Raw genomic sequence first — 22,809 nt, 5'->3', positions numbered from 1 at the left:
ACAGGAAACGTACTCCAGACAATAAAACGAGGGGAGATTTTTCTCTCTCAGTTGTTTTACCCTTTGAACTACCCTGAGCGATTTCCTTCTGCACAGTGACTGTTTGTAAGCGGCTGTCATGTCGCCCACAAGAGCCCAAGTTGTACATACTCGGCAAAACCGTAAATCAAGTGTAGGGACAGTACAAAGCTGCGCTCCCCCCGCCACATCTCCTGCACCTGCTTCTTCAGAGCAGCACCACCGGTGATGGATGCAGACCTCGCTGAGCTAGACCCTGTACAAACAGGGAACAAAGTCTTCGCCCCCAAAGAGATTACAACTGAAGCCTAAGACTTAAAAGAACAGCTGAATCCACAGAGGCAGGCACAGGCTGGTTTTGTTCTCTCTGTGCTTTCACACAGGCAAGAGGCAGGCAGAGCCGCCTGGCTGCATTTGAACTTTTTCATGAGAGAAAAATGGCTGTAATTTTGCACTCATTTTAAAAAGCCGGCCTATTTTATTTCCTTTGTTGTGGTGCCGAAAAGCACTGCAATTCCCCCACCTGTTGTTTTTCCTTATTGCTCACTCGAGCGCTGAGCTCTCTCCCCTCCACACACACCCTGCTCGCACACGGAAGTCGCCGGGATCATGGCTGGTGACTTCACCTTGCTGGCTGCTGTCTCCCTCCTGTCTGCCTTCCAGCAATGTAAGATCTGCGGGGCTGCAGGGCTGGGGCTCGGGGAGGTTTCCGCCGATTCTGCAGTTCTGGATGTTATGTGATGGCAAACTGGTTGTCCTGTAACTTTAATTTCTGGTGCCTCCTGAGTCGTTTCTCACTGGAGCATTGTTTGCCCTCTCTGTAGCCCGAGAGGGAGTTGGCTCAGTGGGACAGATTACTTCTCCCCGTGGGAGAAACTAATTTATTTTCAATTCTGTTTTGTTTGCTGACTCTTTTGAATCGTACTATTGTGAGAGCTCACAACTCGCTGTAAAGTTACCCAACGGCCGCATTGTCTCTTGGTTTCGATTCTTATTTAGGCAGCTATGCAACCCAAAACCTCAAAAAGTGAGAGTAAATTTGTCAAATCAAATACACCAGTGCTGGACTGAAAGCACTGTACTAACTGTTTCCTGAAATAGCCAGACGCACGCTAAGTATCTGAAAGGGAAGAGGAAAGCAAACTTTTACACCAGGCAGCAAGAACAGAAGGTATTCTGCAGTACATCCTCCTCATTACAAATCTATTTGGATCTTAAAGAAATATTTTATTCCCTGCTGATGTACCTCTGAGAATCAAGGACCAGGAAAAGAAGTGGGCAAATCTGCAGCACTCTTTTTGATTTGCATCTCTCACGTAACTGTGGTAGCGTTTTTACTTCTTGTAATTATTTTCTTCTATATACATTGATTCATATAGTTGTGTTTACATCAAGAAACACGATGCTCTTTGAAGGCATTTGCAGTATACTAGGATGAGATTAAGAGCAAGTTAAAAGTAATTGCTTCATCTTTTTTCCAAATATCTATAGCACTGCAACTTAACAAATGTGATGCAATTGTTTGTTCTGAAAGCCTCAGCTGCTGAAGTAACACTTGTACCTAGCAGGAAAAAAAAAAAAGCCTGAGAATGTAACCCTTCCAGGTTAAAAAAAAGCCCAACACAACAGAAAGCAAATAGAAAGCACTTAAAATTTACATTCTTTTTCTGTCATCAGATCAGCTGCAACATACTCTTGTGATCTGCACAAAACATTGCTATTTCTGGCTGGTGGCAATATTTACCATCAATTTCTGTGAAAGTTCAACTTGCCTGCCTTGCCTTTTAGCACAGAAATGTTAAGAGTTAAAAACAAAAACACACATCTGGAAACCTAGTGCCTTTTGAAAACACAATGAATTGTGCAGATACCAAAAAGGGGAAGGGAGGTAAAAATACACACTTCCTTGTGGTGTTTGGTCCATATCAGTTATTCTAGTTAAAATCACTGAAAAGTCAGGATAACCTGTATTTTAATTTACACATTGGGCAGTCCAACATCAAGCCCAGAGAGAAACCTTGGTAAGAACCTGATCTGTTAATCTGATTTAAATCACAGCGTGGTTTACTTTTAGCATGGGTAAACCAACACAGATCAACTATTGTGAGTTCAGCTGAACATTGTGAAGCTGGTAGTGTAAGCATGTGCTATAACCAGCTCGTGTAAGGGATGCAGTGCAGAGTGTGACCAATTGCTGTGAACAAAATACAACACACACAGCACTTAGTGCTCTGTTTGCTCTTCTGTTTATTATGCTGAGCCTCTGGTCCTGAGCTAGAAAGCTGCTAACGGGCAAGACAACCTCTCTGAAGCAGTGCTGGAAGTCAGGTTTCACTTAACCATCATCAGAGATACAGAAAGACAAGGTTTTGTGTCTCAGAATCGTGAGTTATTCAAAGATTTATTTATTGTTAAGTTGCAAATTAGCATGCACTATCATATACTGTGATAGAAGAATCAGCCTCTCTACAGGCTTTTTTAAACACAAAATACTTGAGCAATGTTCCTTGAAAGCCTGATTTGTCCTGCATTTTTAGTGTAAAGATATTAACACAGTAACTATAAATGCCAACTGAAAATGAAAGCCCAGAAAAAAGAAAAGGCCAGCAAAGGCAAGTGGCACATACTTTGTAACTACCGCAGTCACGTCATTTAGCCTGCTAGAATTGAACACGTCGATACAGGGGAAGGAAAAGGCTGGGGAAATCTTTACTTCCTCCTGCTGCAATGCTTTCTGGCGTGCTCACAACAGCACCTCCAGTGGGTGGGCAGCAGAGCTCTCCCATTGCTTTGTTATTTATTTCGGCCCTTGTTAAACCATCATCACAGAACTTACACTTGGAGCTACATCACTGCTTTCCATTCACCAGAATAGAACTGAAAGGCAAGTTGCATTCAGTTAACAAAAAATACAGCAATTATTTCTCTCCTCAGCTCTTTTTAAGTCCCTGGCTGGCACCTGTCCTGTTCTGCACACGGGGTTCACCTTTTCTTCTAAGGTGACAGGCATGACCCTGGTCCCCCACACGGTGCCACAGCTTGGTTTTCACTGGCACGTGAGAACCCACTCGCCCCTCACTGAAGCAGGCTCCCTCCTCTCTGAGCCCAGTGGAAACTGCTTCAGGAGCAGGTTTTACACCGGGTGGCCGCACTGCCACAGCCTGGCCACAAACCCAGTGCCACACGTGGTTAACCAGAGCCTCCCACGTGCGATCTCTGCCCCTCAGCGAGATCCTTGCTCAGCAGGCAACACCAAGGGCAACCCGCGGTACGGCTGAGGCCAGGGTTGCACCATGGCCTTGGGGATTTGCTTCGGTTAGTCGTGCTGAACAAACAAGAACGATTTGGCCCCTACACTGCCTTAATCTCCTTGTTTTCCTCAGTAGGCTTAGTTCATCCAGCACCCTTTCAAGGCTTTTTTTCTCAGCTAATTTGGATGCAAGGAGTCGCCTTGGTTTGCCTTAGCTCCTCAGCAGAAAAAAAAATGGTCCCAGACTGGTCGTAAGACTTGTAGGGCTCAGTGCAGGCAAAAAACAAGGAATGCATTGCTGGGTACAAATGCCTTTGCTGCAAAACACTAGGGCTCACCTACCACGTCTGGCTGATGAGCCAGGCAGCATTTGCCAGACAAAAATAATAATAATACTTTTGAAAGTGGCAGAAGCCAAAAAGCAACTTCAGTGTTTTCCAGGAAAACACTTCTAAAAGGAACTCCTGTGCTCCTATGAGTCTCGGTCTCCACGAAGCATGTTCCCCCACCTCCCCACTACCACTCTTCCCTCCTGAAAGTGCCGCAAGGTAGCACGTTCGGATGAATCACCAGGCACAACAAGGAGCGTGGGTGGGAGCGGAGGAGGTCTCGCTGGATACAAATACAATGAGAGGTCCTGTAGCGAGGTGCTCTGGAGGGAAAGGTTAAAAGTAATTACTTACATGTGGAGAAGACAGATGGAAAGCTTCATTTTTGGGACAAGGCTTTAGCCAGGAGGCAAAGACGTAAGATGTGCACGGGGCAGCACCACTGATATCCCTAGCTGTGTTTTAATGCCACTGTTCTCTGAAGGGAAGACAGAAGGCATGCTCTAGGCTTGCCTGTTAGTCTTTTTAGTGAACTCAGGTGGGTGTCTTGTTTCTGGATTCAAATAAAGTTAGGATAAAAGTAGAGCACGAGTTTCTTACACAGGGTGGCTATGACATGGCTTGGAAAACAACTCCAGGTACCCAGAAAGCTTTGAAGTTAAACAGGTGAGCTCTTTCACTAGCTCTGAAATGGCAATTTTTCCCCTTCCTCATAAGTAAGTTACTCCTGAAGGCAAGAACAGAACTTCTGTAGGGGAAAAATAGTTTATCTATCATTGGTCTATTTCCATCAGATAAAGCAGAAAGAACAAAAGAACAATGATTGCTATTAAAAAAATAAAACAGATGAGTTAGAAACTCAGCTAAGCTGCCTTTAAAAAAAAAAAAAGAGGAAATATGTGATCCTTGAGCCTTTATTTTTGCTTACAGGTCATTTTGCTTGGCTGGTGGGAAAATCAAGAATGAAGCACAAGGTCATGCCCCCAGCTGTCACTGGAGCTCCAGAATTTGACAGAACATTTCGTGCACAGTAAGTCCTGACATCATAAAGATGATGGTAATGAATAACAATTCCGTCCAGAAGATAAGCAAAAACATTATCTTAAGATATTACCTTTTTCATTGCATCCTTTGCTCAGAAAATGAAAAAATAATGAAGAGAACACTTTCCAAATGGTTCAGCTATTATCTTAATGATAACAGGGTACATTCAGCTCATTTAAAACAGTCCATGTTCAAGTGCTGATGAAACTAGGCAATCGGATTATCCAAACCTAAGTAAAGGCTAGGAACTAATTGACTGTAACTTACAGAATTCAGATGTTCTGGATCTAGCAAGCCGTGCTGTGAGCTCTCGGCCTGTGGCTATCACCAAACACATGGAAGACATCAGCACAGAAAGCCTCCGCCTTCACAGCAGATAACTGTCAGACAGCCTGTTCAAAATGACAACATTTTCCTAAAAGGCTTCAGTTGGTGATTAGTTAATGACCATAGACAAATATATGTAACATGGTGTTATTTCAGACCATTCCTCCCGATGCAACTGTAGTTGTACTGGCTAACAATAACAACAAGATGACATAGAATATATTAAATTTTATATCAGATAACAGAACGACAGACACAGAATGTTGACTAATTCATTAAAAAGAAGCTCATTCAGAACAACCAAGAAAAGATATCCCAACAAAATACTGGCATGAAAACTGATGATGTTGACAAATAAAAATGCTATTGTCCTAACCATAAGATCCATCACATGCTGCCTACGCCTGGTAGCACTTCATAAAGACATTGGCCTCAGCAGAGCAATCCGCGCTGCCCACACACAGCTCCATGCTTCCTCTTACAGCCCCGGGAACGCTGACCCACAAAAGTTGCATGCAGAACATGGAGGTAAGCAATTAACATTGCATCCATGTGCTTGAAATCCTGCCTGCCCTTGCTGCACAGGCACTTGAGTTAGGATACCTGGTAAGCGTTTCCGTATAGCCAGGATACAGATCCTTGCTTAGGTTTAAATATACGGAAAATATTTGAAATAGTTTATATTTGTATTGAGATTACAAAGAAGGGAATTTTTAAGAGTGCCTAAGTCCAGCTTGACTGTGCTCCCACTAAATTCAATAGCATTAACTTTATTGAGAAGAAAATCATATCAAAGCTGATTCCCCGTGAAAAATCCCACCCATAGTTCTTTTCCAGAGTAATGTTTTTTCAAATTATTCTGCAGACAAAACTGTGTGGAGTTTTATCCAGCATTCCTGACTGTCCTCTGGATCACCGGGTGGTTTTTTAACCAAGGTAAACAGTTCTTGTTTTTCTCTTGGACTGAGAAGTTTTACCTAAGTTTCTAAAATTAGTTTTATCAGGAGGTACATTACTTGTAGACATCTTTTTGCCTTCCTTTCACTTCTTACCTTACTCTAGGCTTCCTGAAGGAATGCTCAGTGCACTGAAATCCCCAATTAGTCATGCCTTTTCACACAGCCCCACCAGCTTTTACTGTTCTCTGCAAACCAAGGAGCCATGGAACATGGCATATTTTTCATTCACAGAAAATCCACTGAAGATTTTCTGGGTGAAACATTCAGAAAAGCAGCTCCCAGATGTTTCCCACTAACGCTTATTTGCGCATTATGGGACAATCCTCACAGGACATCAAGCACAGCTATCATCCCTTGGGAGGACGCAGCCTGAGAAGGCTCAGGTCAGAGCACTCAGCCCTGTGGCTGGACCCCTGACCGAAGGAGATGGAGCTCGAGCCAGCAAATGGGTGGGATTTTACATCCCAGATGAGCAACACCACCGCTGGGCTGTGACTTGTTCATTTGTCCTGTGACTTAGCACTGAAGCACAGTCATAACAGCAGCATCACCAGCCATAGTTACTGTACTTCAGCTATGCAAGGAGACTCATGAAAACCTATTTTGCTTTCTCAAGCACCTAAGCAGGCTAGCATTTTTGTCCGAGTGTTCTTAACTCTTGTTTTGGTGCAGTGGCAATGGGAATGTGGCTATATGGGATTCCCAATGTAAATCCAGAGTAGCTCCACTTAGGTCAACAAATGGGATGCGAGGTGGTACACGTGCTCCTAGAAAGAGACTTGAATTAAGGAAGACACACGTTGCCATATGTAAGTAGAGGACTGCATTAATCGCCCTTTTAAGTAATTTTTTCAGCTGAGCATCTCCCATAGGTACACTAAGAGGAGCTAATCCAGAACAGAGTAACAGCTGTCCTCTGTAACACTTAGGCAGTTTGAAAGGACATAAGCAGCCTCACCAGCACTGCTTAGTCCTGGATAATACAAGTGACCCGCACACCCCGCTCCATCTATCAAACGGAGGTAACTTTATACTTTTCCCACAGGGAGGTCAGAAAGCTAACATTCACTACAGCTTTCTCTCATGTCCTTGGATAAAAGCTGCTATATAAATGCAAAGCAGGTTATTAACAACATAAATAAGAAACTCTTTCCAAAACAAATACTCCCCTTAAACATGAACTGCCATAACAATGCAAAATGACAGCTGGGTCAAGCCACAGTGCTCCAACCCACTGTTCTGCCCCTGGGATAGCCACTGAGCTGGGCTGGGGATAAGATTCCTGTCAGGTCTTGAGAGCTCTTTTTTAGGGAATGCTGTTAGATTTTTTGGACAGGCCTGCAGCCCACCCCTACAAGCAACCCCATAACAAAAGCCTCCTGCAGTGAATGTTTAATACTCGTATCTCCTTCAAATGATTTTCCTCAGTGTAATTTCCCAGGGTATGAAAAGCTATGAAAAGTCCCCAGAGACACACAACTAGAAAACATAAGCAAAGCAACTCTCTACGATCCTCATTTTCTTTCCCATTAATCTTTTCTTTCTTAGAAATAGCTGCAATTCTGGGTCTGTTGTACGTGTTTGCCCGCTACAAGTACTTCCACGGTTACGTGCAGTCTGTGAAAGGAAGGTAAGGAGTTACCCTCTCTGAATGCAGGTTAAAAGCTCCAGGCTGTGGTCTGAAGCTGGGCGGAGAGCCAAGGACTGGCAGAGAAAAGTGACTGTAATTGAATGCAACACGTGTAAAGTGCCAGCAAGAGGTCTGAAGCACAAACCCTCGGGGAAGCAGGCTGGCTGTTACAGCGGGAGCCTAGGTTAAGAGGTGCATGTGCTACAGGTCACAAGGGGGGAAAGGTTTGATGCTCACCTTGTGGGCGCCTGCTTTGTACTGAGCGTACTGGCAGCTGGGCTCAGAGAAGGCTGAAGACAGAAGCAGTTTTGCAGCTCAGGACGGATGTGGGATGGGAGACTGCTTGGGCAAGGCATACACAGTAGCAGCCTGTCTGCTGTTTTCATTTTTCCTCAAGCTGTCACATTAAGACCTTTACTCTAGCCACACAAATGCACTAAAAGAAGCAAACATGTGTCCTTGTAGGCTGATGAACTTTCACCAAACAGATAAGAGACACAGCTCCAGATAAGTATAAGTTAATGAATGTAAGTGTACAGCACCTGGTACCATGAATCCTGCTACAACAAACGCACATTGGCAAAACACCCCTCCAGTGCACAAGTACATGCACAAACACACAGTTTATTTCTTGTCTCACTGAAGCCGCTGTACTACCTTAGGTGTTCTGACCTAAGGCTCCTCCTACCACACGTACAGCAATCATAAAAAGAGGCTAGCACAATACACGCTTGTCATAAAATTAAGAGTCTTGGGATCTATACTTCTAGGACACAAAATAATCAGACTATAAACAGCACTTTTTTTTTTTTTTGTAGTGAGTAGTCCTGCAGCAGCAAAGGCTGGGCTCTGGGGCTATTTTCCATAGTTTGTATACAAATGTTGTCATTCTCTTCACTGCAATCTCTACCAATCCCCTATTCTCTTTTGAGGAGCTGTTGCTTAAGAGAACGAAGAGGCTGTTTTCCAGAGCCTCTCTCCTTTTTTTTCCTTAAATATAGAGGTAACTGTATCTCCCAGTAAGAGATGCAGTGAGCACCAACCAGAAGGCTAGCAACTATTTAGGAAGTCTGGGGAGCAGAGCCCTCAACATAAGTGAAAAAAAGAGATCATAAGGGATTAAATAAACCAAGAAGTTAAGAAGTCCTTTGTTTAAAAAAACTTTAAGAAATCTTTCCTATGATTTATTTCATCGCTCTCGGGCCTAAAGATTCAGCCTGACAAGAAAGCCTAAGAACAGTGGTTGGCTTCATTATTAGACAGACCTTTACGCTTTGGTGAAACCCTACTTTCTTTGCATTGGACAGAGGGTGCTGAAAGTCAGCGTGGCAGCCACGGGAAATGGCTTTGCTTGTGCTAACCCTCAGCAGGTGTTTCTGCTAGCAATGGGTCCGCACCAGTCAGGCATGCAGGGCCGTGTCCCAGCACATACAACGTGCCTCCAGCAGGCATTGTAGCACAAAGGTAATTAGTCTGCACGCCAATTTTCAACTGCAATCGCTAACTACAGGCGTGGCAGTTAAAGACAAACCTGCCCACGTGGCCTGTGCTCAAAGAGCTGGTTACGACACATGTAAGTGCACTGGGCTACAGGAATTGCAGTTCAGTTTTGCCAAGGCTAGGTTTCTAAGCACACAAGAGCTAGGTGCACCTCCTACTTGGTTTCTGTGCTGGAGAGCCTTCACAAGTGAGCTGCATCCCTTTCCTTCCCTCCAGCTGGCTCCGACAGATGACAGGAAGGTTAAGCTCAAGACTTTTTTCATGCTCTTCTGACACTGAGAAAGTCTCATACTTCACCATTTTCTCATTCGTATTTAGACATTGCGTGTGCAGAAAAGCTACATATGTCAAGTCTTTAGGCACCAGTGAGGTTCTGCAGGTATGGGTACAGTGAGCTATAAACAGAAGGCTGGCAAGTTCCTCTGACCTCTCTCCAACACTTACGTGATGGGATTGTCAGGACAGACCTTTCCTTGCCTGCAGAGATCAGTCCAGCAGCAACTCCCAGAATACGCCTCCTTGACCAGAGCCTACACCGAGGCAGCTAAAACCAAGCCCAGAAGAGTGTGCAGAGGAAGGTTCCTGTTGTCATGTGCCTGTCAAGACCTCTGTGTTTCAGGGCTGAGGTGTTCCCCCAGACTACTTTGGGGTAATTTTACATTTCAGAGTCACAGAATGCTTTGGGTTGGAAGGGACCTTAAAGCCCACCCAGTTCCAACCCCCACCACGTGCAGGGACACCTCCCACCAGACCAGGTTGCTCACCCACCAGACCAGGTTGCTCAAAGCCCCATCCAGCCTGGCCTTGAACACCTCCAGGGATGGGGCATCCACAGCTTCTCTGGGAAACCTGCTCCAGTGCCTCACCACCCTCACAGTAAAGAATTTCCCCCTTATATCTAATCTAAATCCACGATCATTCAGTTTAAAACCCTTACATACACCTTGTCCTATCATTACAAGCCCTTTTAAGAGTCCCATCTTGTAATGCACCTTGAAGTATCAGAAGGCCACAGAAAGGTCTCCCCAGAACCTTCTCCTCTCCAGGCTGAACAACCCCAACTCCCTCAGCCTGTCTTTGTAGGAGAGGTGCTCTAGCCCTCTGATCACCTTTGTGGCCCTAATCTGGACCTGCTGTAACAGGTCCGCATCTTTCTTGTGCTGGGGGTCTCAGACCTGGATGCAGTACTCCAGGTGGGATGGGAGGGTGTGTCAATAGCGGAACAGAGTAGGGGAATCACCTCCCTCAAACTGCTGGCCAGGCTTCTTTTGATGAAGCTATTTTGGTACAGATAAAATAATGTGACCCCCAACCCCAATGAGTGTCTTAATAGCCAAGTTACAGGATCACACTCTTCCTTCCCAGTTCAAAAATCCATCTTCAAGACAGAGTGATAACCAAACCAGACCTGCCAGCTCAGTGGAGATTACCTCACCAACAGGTGCTGATACAAGAGACACGCACACCTCTCCTTCAGGCCTAACATCTTCCCTCCCACACTCCTAAATGTGAAGCTGCAGTGAGGTGCTCATGTTTGCTTGTGGATCTACCTGTAGGTGTTCACGTTGTGTGATGAGGTAGTTGTCATGGATCAAGATCCCAACTTCACGTGAATATGTAGAAACACTAGGGAAGAGTTACCCCCATAGAAAGGATATTAGGAATCACTCCCCCCCTAGCAAAAGTCATGTGTGGAAAGGGTTTATTACCAAAACAGTTGCTTGGACAAAACTTGCTTGGGCAAGCAGCAAGTTTCACTGCAAACACACCACGTACAGTTTGTAACAGTATTTTTCTACTTTCTACTTCCAGGTTAACAGGTTTTTATTTGAATTTGATAGTTCTGACTTGCTTGGTAACCCTGGGTGCAGCTGGGATTGTCAACAGCTTTCTGGATGAATACCTGAACTTCAGAATCATGAAGAAATTAAATAAGTTGTTCTGAAGACTTTAAAAAAAAAAAAAGACAAGTAAATAATGCAGATGGTTTCCCTGGACACAAAGAAGAAAAGTTGCATGTGAATAAAGTATCACAACTCTGTACCAGCATCGCATTGCAGTGTAAAATGTATGCTTTTCCTGAGCTGTTTATGCTTGCTTTCTTTTTGTCCTGTTGAAAAAGAGTCGTAAAGAGAGAATGGCATGTCACATCTGCATTTTCAATTAAATGTTCTGTTTTCCCGTACACTGTTGTAAACCCTAAACAAATTACATAGGGAATTTATGGTTTTAGTTCTAAGTAATTTAGTTCCAACTGGCACTGCAAGCAACAGCCCATCTTACCCAGCATCCTTCGGCCTTCTCAATGCCTCCAGTGTAGTCCTCCTTCACTCCTCTTCATTTTCACCAGTGGTGACGTCTGTTCTGTACAAATGTAAGAAAACGATTTGATGCACTATGCTGCTGCAAGGTCCCCGTTTTGCAAGTATATCCAATCCCACTGCAGGAGGCTGTTTAAGCATATACTGAAACAGTGCTTTCTTCAGTAAGACATTGAAAGCTGCACTTGACCCTACACTTCTGTGAAGGCCTTTGATTTTATACACACATTTACAGTTCAGCACATGCTCAAACACTGTTCTTGCAGAAGTGGGGCCCTCCTGTAGGCAGATCCCAGCTCTCACACAAAGCCTCTCAAGACGGGCTATCCCCACAATGTGCCACTTGCAGGAGGGAGACCCAGCCCAGACAAAGAGAAGGCACAGATGCTCAGCTAACAATTGGGTCTCCTTCATTGTCTCCCAGGAAGGCACAGATGGCTGGGGTGTGGGAAAGATTAGACAAATGTCCCAGCATGGCCAAAGCCCTAGGAAACAAAGTGACAATGAAAAGCAAACTGACTATGAAAACAGTTTTCTGCTAAGAGAGGGGGGGAAGTCATGGCTTAGCACCACGGGCTTAAAGTATACTGATGGCAAATTTAAACTGCGTAGAAGAACAGAGATGCAAAGACCATAACTGACTATCTTGGTAGCTCCTGATAACCCAAACTACACAGGGAATGCTGAATATACTCATGCCAGCTACAACCAGCAAGCAGAATCCTTCCCCGTTATGCCTCTGAATACAGAATTTGACCAAAAATGCCAAACATTTTTATAGTTCTGTTCAGCCAGGTCTATATGGAGAACACACAGCCTTTTTCTAAAAGTCTGCTAGCGTTGATAACCTGAGCACAAAATAATTGAGTGCTGGATCAGGTTCCTAATAAACTTTCACATAAAAAAAGCAGACACATTGCATGTGCAGAAGCTAGCACTTCACAGTCACTCTAACATGATTAAGGGGCATAATTTAGTACCTGTACGCGGTGAAGGCTGAAGTAGCATTAGAAACAATAAATGAAACAAGTACATAGGTGTAAGACTGGGGGCCAATAATGGCTGTTAAGGGAAGAACAGATCACGGTGGTGAACTGACTAGAGCTGACAAAGCTGCAGAAGAGGCAGCTCTTTGGCACTTGGTTGCAGGGAAAAAGCAAAACAGGACCAGGTTTAACAGCCACAGTGATCACTGGGAATTCTTCCACTAACTGTCCTCCCACGGGTGGAAAGGCAGCAAACCCACCTGCCAGTGAGGCCTTCAGACAGCCACAGGCAGCAGGAAGCGCTGCCACCTTAAGGAAAACCAAGACAAAGCTCTAAGTCACATAACAGGCCTGAAACACACATTATAAGAGGCCCAAAGGTTGCTGATAGTTTCAGAAGCAAAGGCATTTGAGAACTATTCCATCCTAAACTTACCTGGTATAATGGCCTGTCATGTTTATAGATAGCTTCCCATAACCCATCTACGCCACGGAAAGGAATAAGCTGTTGTCACACAGAGACAATTTCACATGCCAAAAACCACGGGGGTGAGGCCACAAGGAATCATCTAGCAGCACAAAGCTAGAGTGCAACATGATCAACAGGAGCCTCAGCTGTTAGGACATGCATTTAAAACAGCAAAGGACTGACAGGAAGGAGAAAACAAGAACCTCACCTTGAAGTTTGTACTTGGAGCTGAGCCATACAGACTGCCCAAACCAGCCCGTTTTCTGCGAGCTGCGCGTAGAGGCCCAGCACCTCATCTGCCATTACGCTCCAGTAGGGTGGAAACATGGAGATACTGGTGTTGAGTCTTGAAGCCCACCTGGGTTTACCTTGAACAGCTCACCTCACCTTTCCAGATCGCAGCCACAGGATTCTATATCCTGTGTCCTCCCCAAAAGCGCTTCCTTACCACATGGCATGGACTGAGCAAAGACAGGAACCTGGCAAGGTTTCTGAGGAAACTAGAGGGTACCCTCATAGCAATTGCCCAACTATAGGCCTTGCCTCGCCCCACCCATTGGCTTTTATAGCATACTTTGCTCTTAGAAAGAGGTAAAATACCTCAAAGAAATGGCACACACCTGGCTGTGTAATTAACCACCCGGCAGCTAACTGCAGTCACCTGTGGCTGTTGCCTCCAGCATGCCCGGTGGGGGCCCACCAACCTTCAGGGAAATAGGGCTGCCACTGAGGTGCCGCAGCTCCACTGCTAGCACAGCCTTTGGGGGCCTCTTTTCTTCTCCCCAAGGCAGCCTGCAGGACCACCAGGGCAGAGATAATCCCACAAACCAGCCTTATATAAGACTCAGATAACCATCTTTTATTTGTTTGTTGTTGTTTTTTTTTTTCCTTTTTCTTTTTTCTTTAAAAGTGGTATGTTAACATCAGGTTTTTTCTACATTTTCAGAGCTCTGTACAGGTCTTAAAAGGAAATAAGCAATGCTTAATGTACAAAGTAAAAACAGAAAACTAGAAAAATCTGAATAAAATGGAGCAAGTTGCCATCAGGGATACAGTACAAATTAGTAATTAGACGTCATCTGAAGTGCAATACCACTGCAGTAAGGATGAGTTAAGGAATGAAATAAAAATACTCTATTTTAAACAAACAGTATATATATATATTTTTATATGTATATATTTTACAGATAGTAGACCCAGTGATATCTGTAGAATTGTAAAAACATATTTACAAATAACTTTTTTTTTAACATTACATATACATCAGCACCATAGTAAGAAAAAAAAAAGAAACAAAACCCCAAATCTATTAAAATCTACCTCTCTAGTACTTGGTCCCAGTACGGAGTATTTGGAGGAAGCTTTACAACAACAGAGGCTCGGCATTCACCAGCGTTCATTCACCAAAGCCTGCATCTTCCTAACGCATGTGAATGGCCGGGGGCTGTGGGGTGGTGGTTGTGCGTCTCCAAACCCCTGGCCCCGGGGCAATTCGCTGTGTGTCCGCTTCGCTGCTTGCTGCCTCTTCCTTCAGGCTAGTCCTGCTAAGAGCCGTTTGCCCACGAGGTGGTTGTGGACTGCAAACTGTGGCTGGTGCTCTCCTTCACTGCGTTAGGGCCCGGCCTGGCTCTGGCTGAAGCAGCGGGCAGGCAAAGCCCTGTCATCTTCAGCAGGAACTGGAATGGGGCCTTGTGTTGTCTTCTAAAAAAAGGTGTTAGCTAAAAGAATGCTAACTAAAGCATTATTTTGAAAAAATGAGTGGTCAAGGCAAGCTGAACTGACAGCTCACCTTGGCCAGCTAGTCCAAGTTAAAAACACAGCTTGTCCTGTCTACAGTACAGCATTTAAACCCGTGTCTGGGTAGGCCCTGCGAGGGATCGCAGCACAGCAGGGAACGTATCTGGGTGCTGGGGTGGCCCCAGGCCCGCCTGGCCCCAGCCTCCAAGCGATACACAGCAATACCCCGCAGGGGAAGGGAGGACCCAGAAATGCCAGGTACCAAGCCTCTTGCTCCTGCGGCCTTGGCATGTGTACGCTGGAGACATTCTCACCACAGAGCACATAATGTGCTCTTGGAGGCCAGCATCAGTTCCCAAACGTTTTGGACTGCGGATTGCTGTTACGATTTTTTATGCACCCCTACATATCCTGGTGGCCAGCTCTCAGCTGAAAAGGTGGCAGGTTTCTGAGGACAGCTTGCCTCGCCCTCGGACCGCGGCTTGGGAACCGCTGCCTTAGGCATTCAAAATGGCTGACATCTCAGTGAGACTATCACCGCTTCACCGCAGTGCTGCTCAGCACCGATCCACACAGTGGAGATAGATGGTGGAGACAGTGATACACCTCTGTTACTTAAAAGCATATTTGGGTGGACCTGATGTTTTTGATACCTAAATCAACTATTTTACCCATTCATGAATGCTCTTTGCTGTAGTCCTTCCTTAGTTCCCATTTTTCAAATACCGCACTGAATTTTATTCCAGCAAACCAGGGAGATTAGGCCAAACGCCTGCTTAAAACAGAAGACCAGGTAGCACATAATGTCAAATCAAGAGCCCAGACACCCCACGGTAACACTACCTGCCAATCTTGCACTTTTCAAGAGGAGAGAAGAAACTCATTTCTGCCTGCCAGACCATCCCTGTACGTTCCCTCCTTCCTGTCTTCTCCTCTCCTTCCTGCCCCTTTGTGGTGTTTGTCGCTCACCTGAAAAGGAGCGCAGTGAGCTTACCTTCTTTTACACTGAAGGACAGGAGGGGAATACATGAAAACATACGGGAGAGGGAGGAGAGAGACAGGGACCTGCTTAAGACCTTCGCTGGTACCTTGTAGCCCTTTAACACCACTCTGGGCTGCTGTTCTGCTCTCCCAAGCAGCAGATACAGCAGATACAGCAGAGCAAAGTGCTCTGACAGGGACGTGCTACTGCAAGTCCTGTGGGGACTAAATAGCTCGTTATGTTAACCCACCCACCGAAGCTGTCTCCAGCCTATAATCAAACTGTCCTCACTGTACTGCCAAGTTTATGTTCTGCTACACTTTTACTGGATTTTTATCACTCTGCAGTGAAAATGGTGACCTCTCTGTGACTGTTTCGGTCTGTCACCTGTGTGCTGCGTGTCCTCTCTGACAGCCCAGAGCCTGTCCGTGGCTCTCTGAGGCCTGTTATACCCAGGGCTAAGCCCGTTTCCGACCAGGGCCTGCGCAATCGCCTGTGGGCTTCTTTAGGCTTTGCTCCTGGCCGTTTTCAACTGCTACTCTGAAAGTTGCGGCCTTTACAGCTACATGAGGTGGGAGATATTGGGACCACCCCACACCATTGTGCAATGAAGCCTCACTTCAGTTGGGAAAGACCAAATTTTCCCAACCCGAGGCATCAACTGGCTTTTCCAGTTTCCCCATCCTGCCCCACACCCATGCAGCGGGTGCTGCCGTGCAATGGAGATTGCTCGTGGAAGTCTTGTGATACCGATGTTTTCATCGTCACCCGAATCTTCCAAAGTTGGCTACAGATCAGCTCGGTTTGCACGATTAAAAACAAAAGAAAACAAACAAAATAACCCCAAACCAATTCAAACAAAAAAAAAAAACAACAATCCAAGGATGGGGAGCACATCCGACTCTCTGTGTTTTTTTTCAAACGTAACAACCAAAGCTCCAGACTATACAAGCCCACTCACTGGGGGTTCCCAAACAACTCATCAAGTTCTTGTATCCACTCATCCCCTGGTCCACTCTTAATGATGGAGTCCACGAGGTCTGCACCCTCTGCTAAACTGGAGAATGACCCCCCCGCTCCTTCATTACTGTAATTGTAAGATATGTCCTGAGTGGGATTCCTCTCGTAGGCCTGGCCTTGGCCGCTCTGAGCGAAGTTACCACCTGGCAATTGCTGCGTCGGAGGCTGACTAAAACCAGACATCGTGGGGACCCCTTGGCTTATTGCAGGCATTACCATCGGCCTGGCCTGGCCAGCTCCTTGTTGCCCTGGTAGTGGTTGCAGCAGCTGTCTCCCCATTGCTGGGTTCAGGGCTCTCACTGTTCCACTCGTGTCCACAACTGTCTGGTTAAGTCCCTGCGGGAAATGCTGCTTGGACAGCCTTGGCTGTCCGGGCTGCATTGGGTATGTTGTGCCATTATTGAAAGGCCCAATTTCGCTGCTAGTCCTTCCAGGTATGCCTTGCAAGCCTCGCTGCTGCCAGTTTTGTGTTCCTTGTGGGACAGTCCCCATCAGGTTTTGAAGTCGTGGTGCCTGTGGCCTGGGTAAGACCTGGCCCACCGGTCCTTTCATCTGCTGCTGATGCTGGGGAAGAGCAGAGTTTACCAGCATGTTCTGACCAAAATTGCTGACCATTCCCACCGCTTGTCCAGAGGCAGGCTGCCTTGTTCCCTGGCCTGCGTTATGTGCCATGTTCATGCCACTTTGGTTTGGGTGCTGCAACATTTGGCTCATCCCTGTGCTCATACTGTACATTCCTGGCTGGCTGGAAGAGGCGTTGCTGTAAGGAGCCATGCTCATGTCTGACTGGCCTGCTGTGGTGGGCAGTGTGCTCGGGTTCTGGGAAGGACCCATCGCCATCATGCTCGCATTCTGGGCCATCATTCGGGACGTCCTCATGCTCTGGAGTGCTGCTTGGTTTCTCACAGCTGCTATATCCTGGGGAGAACCTACACCAAAAAGGGAGGAAGGTAAGTAAAACCCACAGTCCCGTAAATCTTACACAAATCAACACGCCTTTGCATAAGAGAGAATCTGTAGGAGCCTCCTGCATCACAGTAGCATTTCAGGTTGCTGTGCTTTTGGAGTGAATATTGTTTCATGTGAAGGTTAGGAGAGAACTAGGTTAACTGTCCTTGGGAGACATACTTGCCACCTAATGTTAGCTGCATTTTGGAGATTATGTGTTCTCTGCATCAGTGTGGCTGCAGCCTCAGTGCTGACCTACCAAGTCCCTTCTCCTTCAAAGTGAGAGGCAACACAGCTTGAGTGCTACCCTAAACAGGAATCACCGATGGTGTCATGTATTCAGTGCGTTAAGTGGGACGCTGCCCGGCAGAGAGTACTGTCGATACAGACCGGCAGCCTAATTTCCTGTAAGGCTGGCAAGGTCAAAAGGCCGATGATTTACTCACTGAATAATTCTCAGTTATGACTGTTTTGGGATTTGTACCCAAAGGGATTCATGGCTTTGAATTCTAGAAGAATCAAGGCAACGTGATTCCATATGTGATACGTGACTACAGCCATCGTTGCTCCCCTGATAATAAGCTGCTCAGGTACCTAAACTATACAGACACTGGTGCTGAAGGGGTAAAATAGGCCTGTCTTTCTGTTACTTTACTGTGACCAAAAATTTTTTTTTTTGGAGTGACCTAGGCGTAGAAGTTCTCTTTCAAAAGTAAATATGAGTCTTTCTTTTTTCATGGTGTTTTTCTTTTCCTCAGGGTGAGTGACAACACACACACTCCTCTGTGCAAAAATTAGTCCCTAAGACTTTTGAAAGTTGCATGCACGCTGTCATTTGGTAGCACTCAATCTTCCTCAGATAAACCTAAATCAGCTTCTACTGAGCAAATGCGACAACTTCCATTGGCCTTCAATGGAAGCAAAACAGCTGAACTTCAGTTAACTGTTTGAAGCTCTCTTTTAAATATATCCATTGTCTTTCAGAAGTAAGCCTTGAAAATGGAAATGTCAGACTCAGAAGGCCAATCAATTTTTTAATAGCTCAGGAGGCATAAATGAATGGATTTTCTATATCATTGTTACTGATTAAATCTATGGAAAGAAGAAAAATTGTTTTTTGTGGACATTTAAAGCAGGGAAAGTGTATTAGTGAATCGATATTATAAGCACATTTTAGTCCACCTTCAGCCAGTGATGGGAAACCAGAAAATCCTAACCTTGTTAAATTCCACACCATGGCAGATAACTGAACCATGCCTGTGTCTTCCTTTGAGGGGTGAGGGAAGCTATCGATTTCTGGGAAGCCAATATGCTTCTGTATTTACTACCTTTATTTAAAAACAATTACCGGAGCTCTGATGATGCCATGGGTTCATTGTGGTTTTGAGTCAATACCATACTGAACTAAATAAAATACTCTGCAGGTATACTCCAACAGCATGATGCACACAATTACTCCCGGCTCAAATATTAGTACATGCAAAACGTAGATGTAAAAAAGTTGCTGTAAGAGTCATAAACTGTACAAAAAATCAGGATGCTCTCAAATCAGCCCCTACCTGCTGTAGCAGACAATATACCTGAATGTCTGTGGAGAGCAGAGAATACTAGGCCCTGCTATTTATGTTGGCTGGGTTACCATGAGAAATGGGTACAAAGAAAGGAAGTGTCATTCCCAGAGTTTCGCACACGTCATGCAGTGGATGGCTACACCTCCTTTTTCTTGCAGCAGTACAAGCTTCTGGAGGATGTTGTTAGCTCAACTCTCCAACATACAGATAAACAAACCTTTTTTAGCATGAAGAGAGTCCATCTTGATCTCACTTGCACAGGGCAAATGTATTGGCAGCTTTTACTTTATCTATGCTACAGGTAAACTGTTTTTTTAATGATTGGCACTGGGGTCCCCTTGATTTTTTTTAAATTTAGATCACCTCCTTCCTCCATGATTAGAAGATGTCTCTTTTTGCAGTGATTCCATCAAGTGCCGAAGTGTACAGATAATGGTAAAAATTTATTTAATGTCTCTGTGGCTATTTTTGAATTGAAATTGGTGTTGAAAACCTCCAAAGGACTCACTACCAGCAGGTGGTTCACGTTATACTACTGTGCTCTGCTAAGAGGCAGGAGTTCACACAAGAAGCAGTTAAAAGAGAGATGCAACAGATTTTAAGATTTTGGGCTACCTTCTGGTCTCACACATAACCTACTGCACTGGATTACGTCCTTGTGACTAAACAGAAAAAACGGTGAAATATTTGTATTTCAATGAGTTCATTTATGAAAATGAATTCCTTGCTCTGTCACACATTAGCCTAAACTCCTTTCTGCATTTCTTTTAAATAATACATATGAAGGCAAGGTTTCAAAGAAGCATTAGTATAGAAAGATGTTACATATGCTTCTCAAATAATGCATGATGGTGCACACACATACACTTTGATTTTGCAAATTAATTATTGGGGAAAAAAAATCATTTCATATAGAATTTATGCTGCCAAAGACAAGAATCAGAAGGCAATTAGAAAGAGCCACCCTGTTATATATCAGCAGAGGATTTGGCTGCCTGTTCACTTCCTGAATACTAGAACTGCAATATGCTTGCCTCCCATGTTTTCTGTTGCAGTTAAGTGAAACTGTCATGAACACACAGCACTGAACATGTTACTTGCATGTCTATTTAGAATCCATGGTTAGTGAAGACATTCAGCTGATGTTTTGCACTTAAGAAGCTCAGAATTATTTTTTTTTCCCTAAACCAAAACGATTGTCCTTGCATCATTCAATTACTTGTGAGCACACTGAAATAATACTTGCTTCTTTGTGTTCACTACAAAAATCTCCATTTTCATCTCAGATATGTCTCTGTTTTTTCCACACCTGACGTTTATCAGACATTTCTTTTTGGTCATTCTCTAGATAAAGACGACCTCTCTGAAAGTCCCTGCTCATCAAATTAAACAAAGTGGGAAATGAAGAGGAGTAAAACCAGGATACAGGGAGAGACAATAGCTGAAAAAAAAATGTAGGATGAGTGAAGTCAAACAAGATGAATCCATAGAATACAGGAATCAAGGAGACAAAACTGATGTCAAATAAAAAATGCAGCTTTTGCTGAGTGGAGCAGAAAGGAAATTAGAAACATAACTAAATATTCAAAACTGGTCATTTCCCTTTTGTAAAATATGCAGTATGTGCAAGTGTGCAACAGCCCGCCTTCCTGTTCTGGCACACTGCTTAACCCCTTGTCCTCACAAAACACATGAACTTTCAAATGCCCGCTGCAGGGACATACTTTGTCTCCAATCTAGGAAAAAGAGTGTGACTTTTACCTTGGAACTGATTGACCTGTTGCACTGGATACGGGCTCCGCTGTTGCTGCAGGTGCTGCCGAGGCAAATGTGACTGCTGCTGCAACTGCTGAAAATGAATGAGGGAAAGAAAGCAGAAGAGGAAAAGATGATTAATTAATTAGAGAGCTGGAAAGGGGCTGGTGACAAGAGTACTGCAGCAGAACTGCAGTGTTTCTTATCTAGCAAGCTGTTCTGGAGACAAGCAGAGTCAACTGAAGAGCGCTCCTGAGAGTACTTGGGCTGCTCAGCACATGGACTCCTTCTGGTTCAGAAAGGAATAAGCACTGAGGCTAACATCAACTCTCCTTGCTTACAAGCACTTCATCTTGACCTCTAAAGTGCAAATAGGACTGACTGTCTTCAGGCTGAAAAGAGAGGGAGGGATATGAGATATCTTTGCTCACCTAGGTCTAACTGCAGCTGTATTCACACACCTCTTCCTTTCCCCAGCCCTGACAAGGTCTTGATGTATTTATTCCTGGCATCAGACTGCAGTCCACCTGCACTCAGCTGCAAGGAATACTGCATCCTGATCTGAGAACCATGTTCTATGACCATTACCTAGCCAAAACAGAAATGGCTACTAAGGCACATTTCTTCTTGAATTTTAGTGAATGATATTTGGGGAGCTGGCAATTGCAAAATGCCTCCATCCCTTGATCCAGATCACACTGGTCCTCTGGGGTTATTTTCTATGAATACTCATGCATCTAAAACAGAATTAAGGGCTATTGATAAAAACTGAGCTTTCAGAGCTTTCAAAGCCTAGAGTATACTTGACTAAGCAGTTACTAGAATGGCGTATCTTTTTGCTTCATCTAAAGCTGTACAAACGCTTTGTTCAAAACCAAAGCTGAGTAACAAAGGTAAGAGAATGGCAAAGATGGGAAAGCAAGTACTAATCCCTGTGTTCATAAACATGTGCTACAAATGATCAAAAAGATAAAGGAAATCTCATTGGGCACACACCTAAATGCCAAGAGCTTAAGGACTGACTTTTAGACTTCTCAGTGACTGGCTCTTGGATGTGTGCACCTGAATTGGCCCGATCCATGTGGGGGGGATCATTACTGCATCCTCACTCTGCATTTGTTCACCCCTGAACCAATTCATGCATCTTCAACCTGAACATTTCTAGGACCATCCTTCCTGTTCACTGGGGGAGAATTTTTCTTTCTCATATGGACCATGCAACGAGGGGAAGACTATCAGTACTTCTGCAGTTATACAACATGTGCAACTTCTAACTCCAATTAAAGCAGAGCCCGGGTCTTAAGCTAGAAATATCCCTGAGCAAGAGAGATGCTGCTGAGCTTAAAGCAGCGACTGACCTATCAGAACACTTTCTAGGTAACGCTAGGGGACTGCAAGTTCAAACTTAGGTATGAGCTTACAGTAACTGAACAGCGTGACTTTCCACTGACTTTCTCCTGAGTTGCTTTTAAACTGCAGCTGAGTTAAACGCGCATAAGATGTTACCATTCAGGCGGGGTAATTTAACATGCGAGAGTCTGGGAGCTCCAGGAGCTGGGTGGCAGGCAGTGCAGCAGTTTTACGCTGCCACTGCCAGAGGTAGGTGCACTGTTTTTCCACTTCAGCCCCCAGTTTCCACCTTGATTCTGCCTCTCCCTCACACTAACATGATTGCTTGTGCTCTTTGTATGATTAACCAGATTAAGGAATTGACATGTAATCGATCTGAGTAAATTTTTTTTTGGTAGGTTACTTTTTACTCCCACCAGTTCGTTGTCCCAGATCACTGCACAGCTGTACATTGTTTTTGACAGTGCAAGACCACAGTTTGACGTAGCAGGGGAGAGCACCAGCAACTGTCACTGTACCAGAGCCTGCTTCTGCCAGACTAAACACATCATGAGATAGCAGGTTAAGAGCTAGCTTTCCCAGTGTCTAAAACCACATGCAACTGCCATGTCCA

The 22,809-nt window shown here is 44.8% G+C and overlaps 2 protein-coding genes and 1 long non-coding RNA gene across 9 annotated transcripts in view; 1 reads left to right on the top strand and 2 right to left on the bottom strand.

Moving 5' to 3' along the window:
• Window positions 1-533: 533 nt before the first annotated feature.
• On the top strand, window positions 534-11,106 carry MGST2 (microsomal glutathione S-transferase 2). Its single transcript, XM_040556119.1, has 5 exons — window positions 534-685; window positions 4,528-4,627; window positions 5,834-5,904; window positions 7,476-7,557; window positions 10,870-11,106. Exons 1-5 carry the CDS (start codon window positions 628-630, stop codon window positions 11,000-11,002), a joined length of 444 nt encoding a protein of 147 aa, XP_040412053.1. The 5' UTR covers window positions 534-627; the 3' UTR covers window positions 11,003-11,106.
• LOC121069701 lies at window positions 10,872-13,366 on the bottom strand. The gene is made up of 3 exons (XR_005819557.1): window positions 13,042-13,366; window positions 11,341-11,421; window positions 10,872-10,965 (listed from the first exon to the last, which is right to left on the bottom strand). It is a non-coding gene; the product is annotated as an uncharacterized LOC121069701 (long non-coding RNA).
• A 308-nt stretch (window positions 13,367-13,674) lies between these two features.
• Window positions 13,675-22,809, bottom strand: part of MAML3 (mastermind like transcriptional coactivator 3) — a 222,218-nt gene continuing 213,083 nt past the window's right edge. For 6 of the 7 annotated variants that reach the window (XM_040556111.1, XM_040556117.1, XM_040556114.1 and 3 more), the window contains 2 exons: window positions 20,853-20,940; window positions 13,675-17,501 (listed from right to left, as the gene is read on the bottom strand). In XM_040556111.1, the coding sequence (XP_040412045.1) occupies window positions 16,510-17,501; window positions 20,853-20,940 (1,080 nt within the window). In that variant the 3' untranslated portion in view covers window positions 13,675-16,509. The remainder of the gene's footprint in view (window positions 17,502-20,852; window positions 20,941-22,809) is intronic. The other variant, XM_040556112.1, reaches the window with a different exon arrangement.

This window comes from Cygnus olor, chromosome 4 (genome assembly GCF_009769625.2).
Source record: "Cygnus olor isolate bCygOlo1 chromosome 4, bCygOlo1.pri.v2, whole genome shotgun sequence".
Classification (NCBI taxonomy): Eukaryota; Metazoa; Chordata; class Aves; order Anseriformes; family Anatidae; genus Cygnus; species Cygnus olor.
This window is presented reverse-complemented; position numbering and strand designations above follow the sequence as displayed.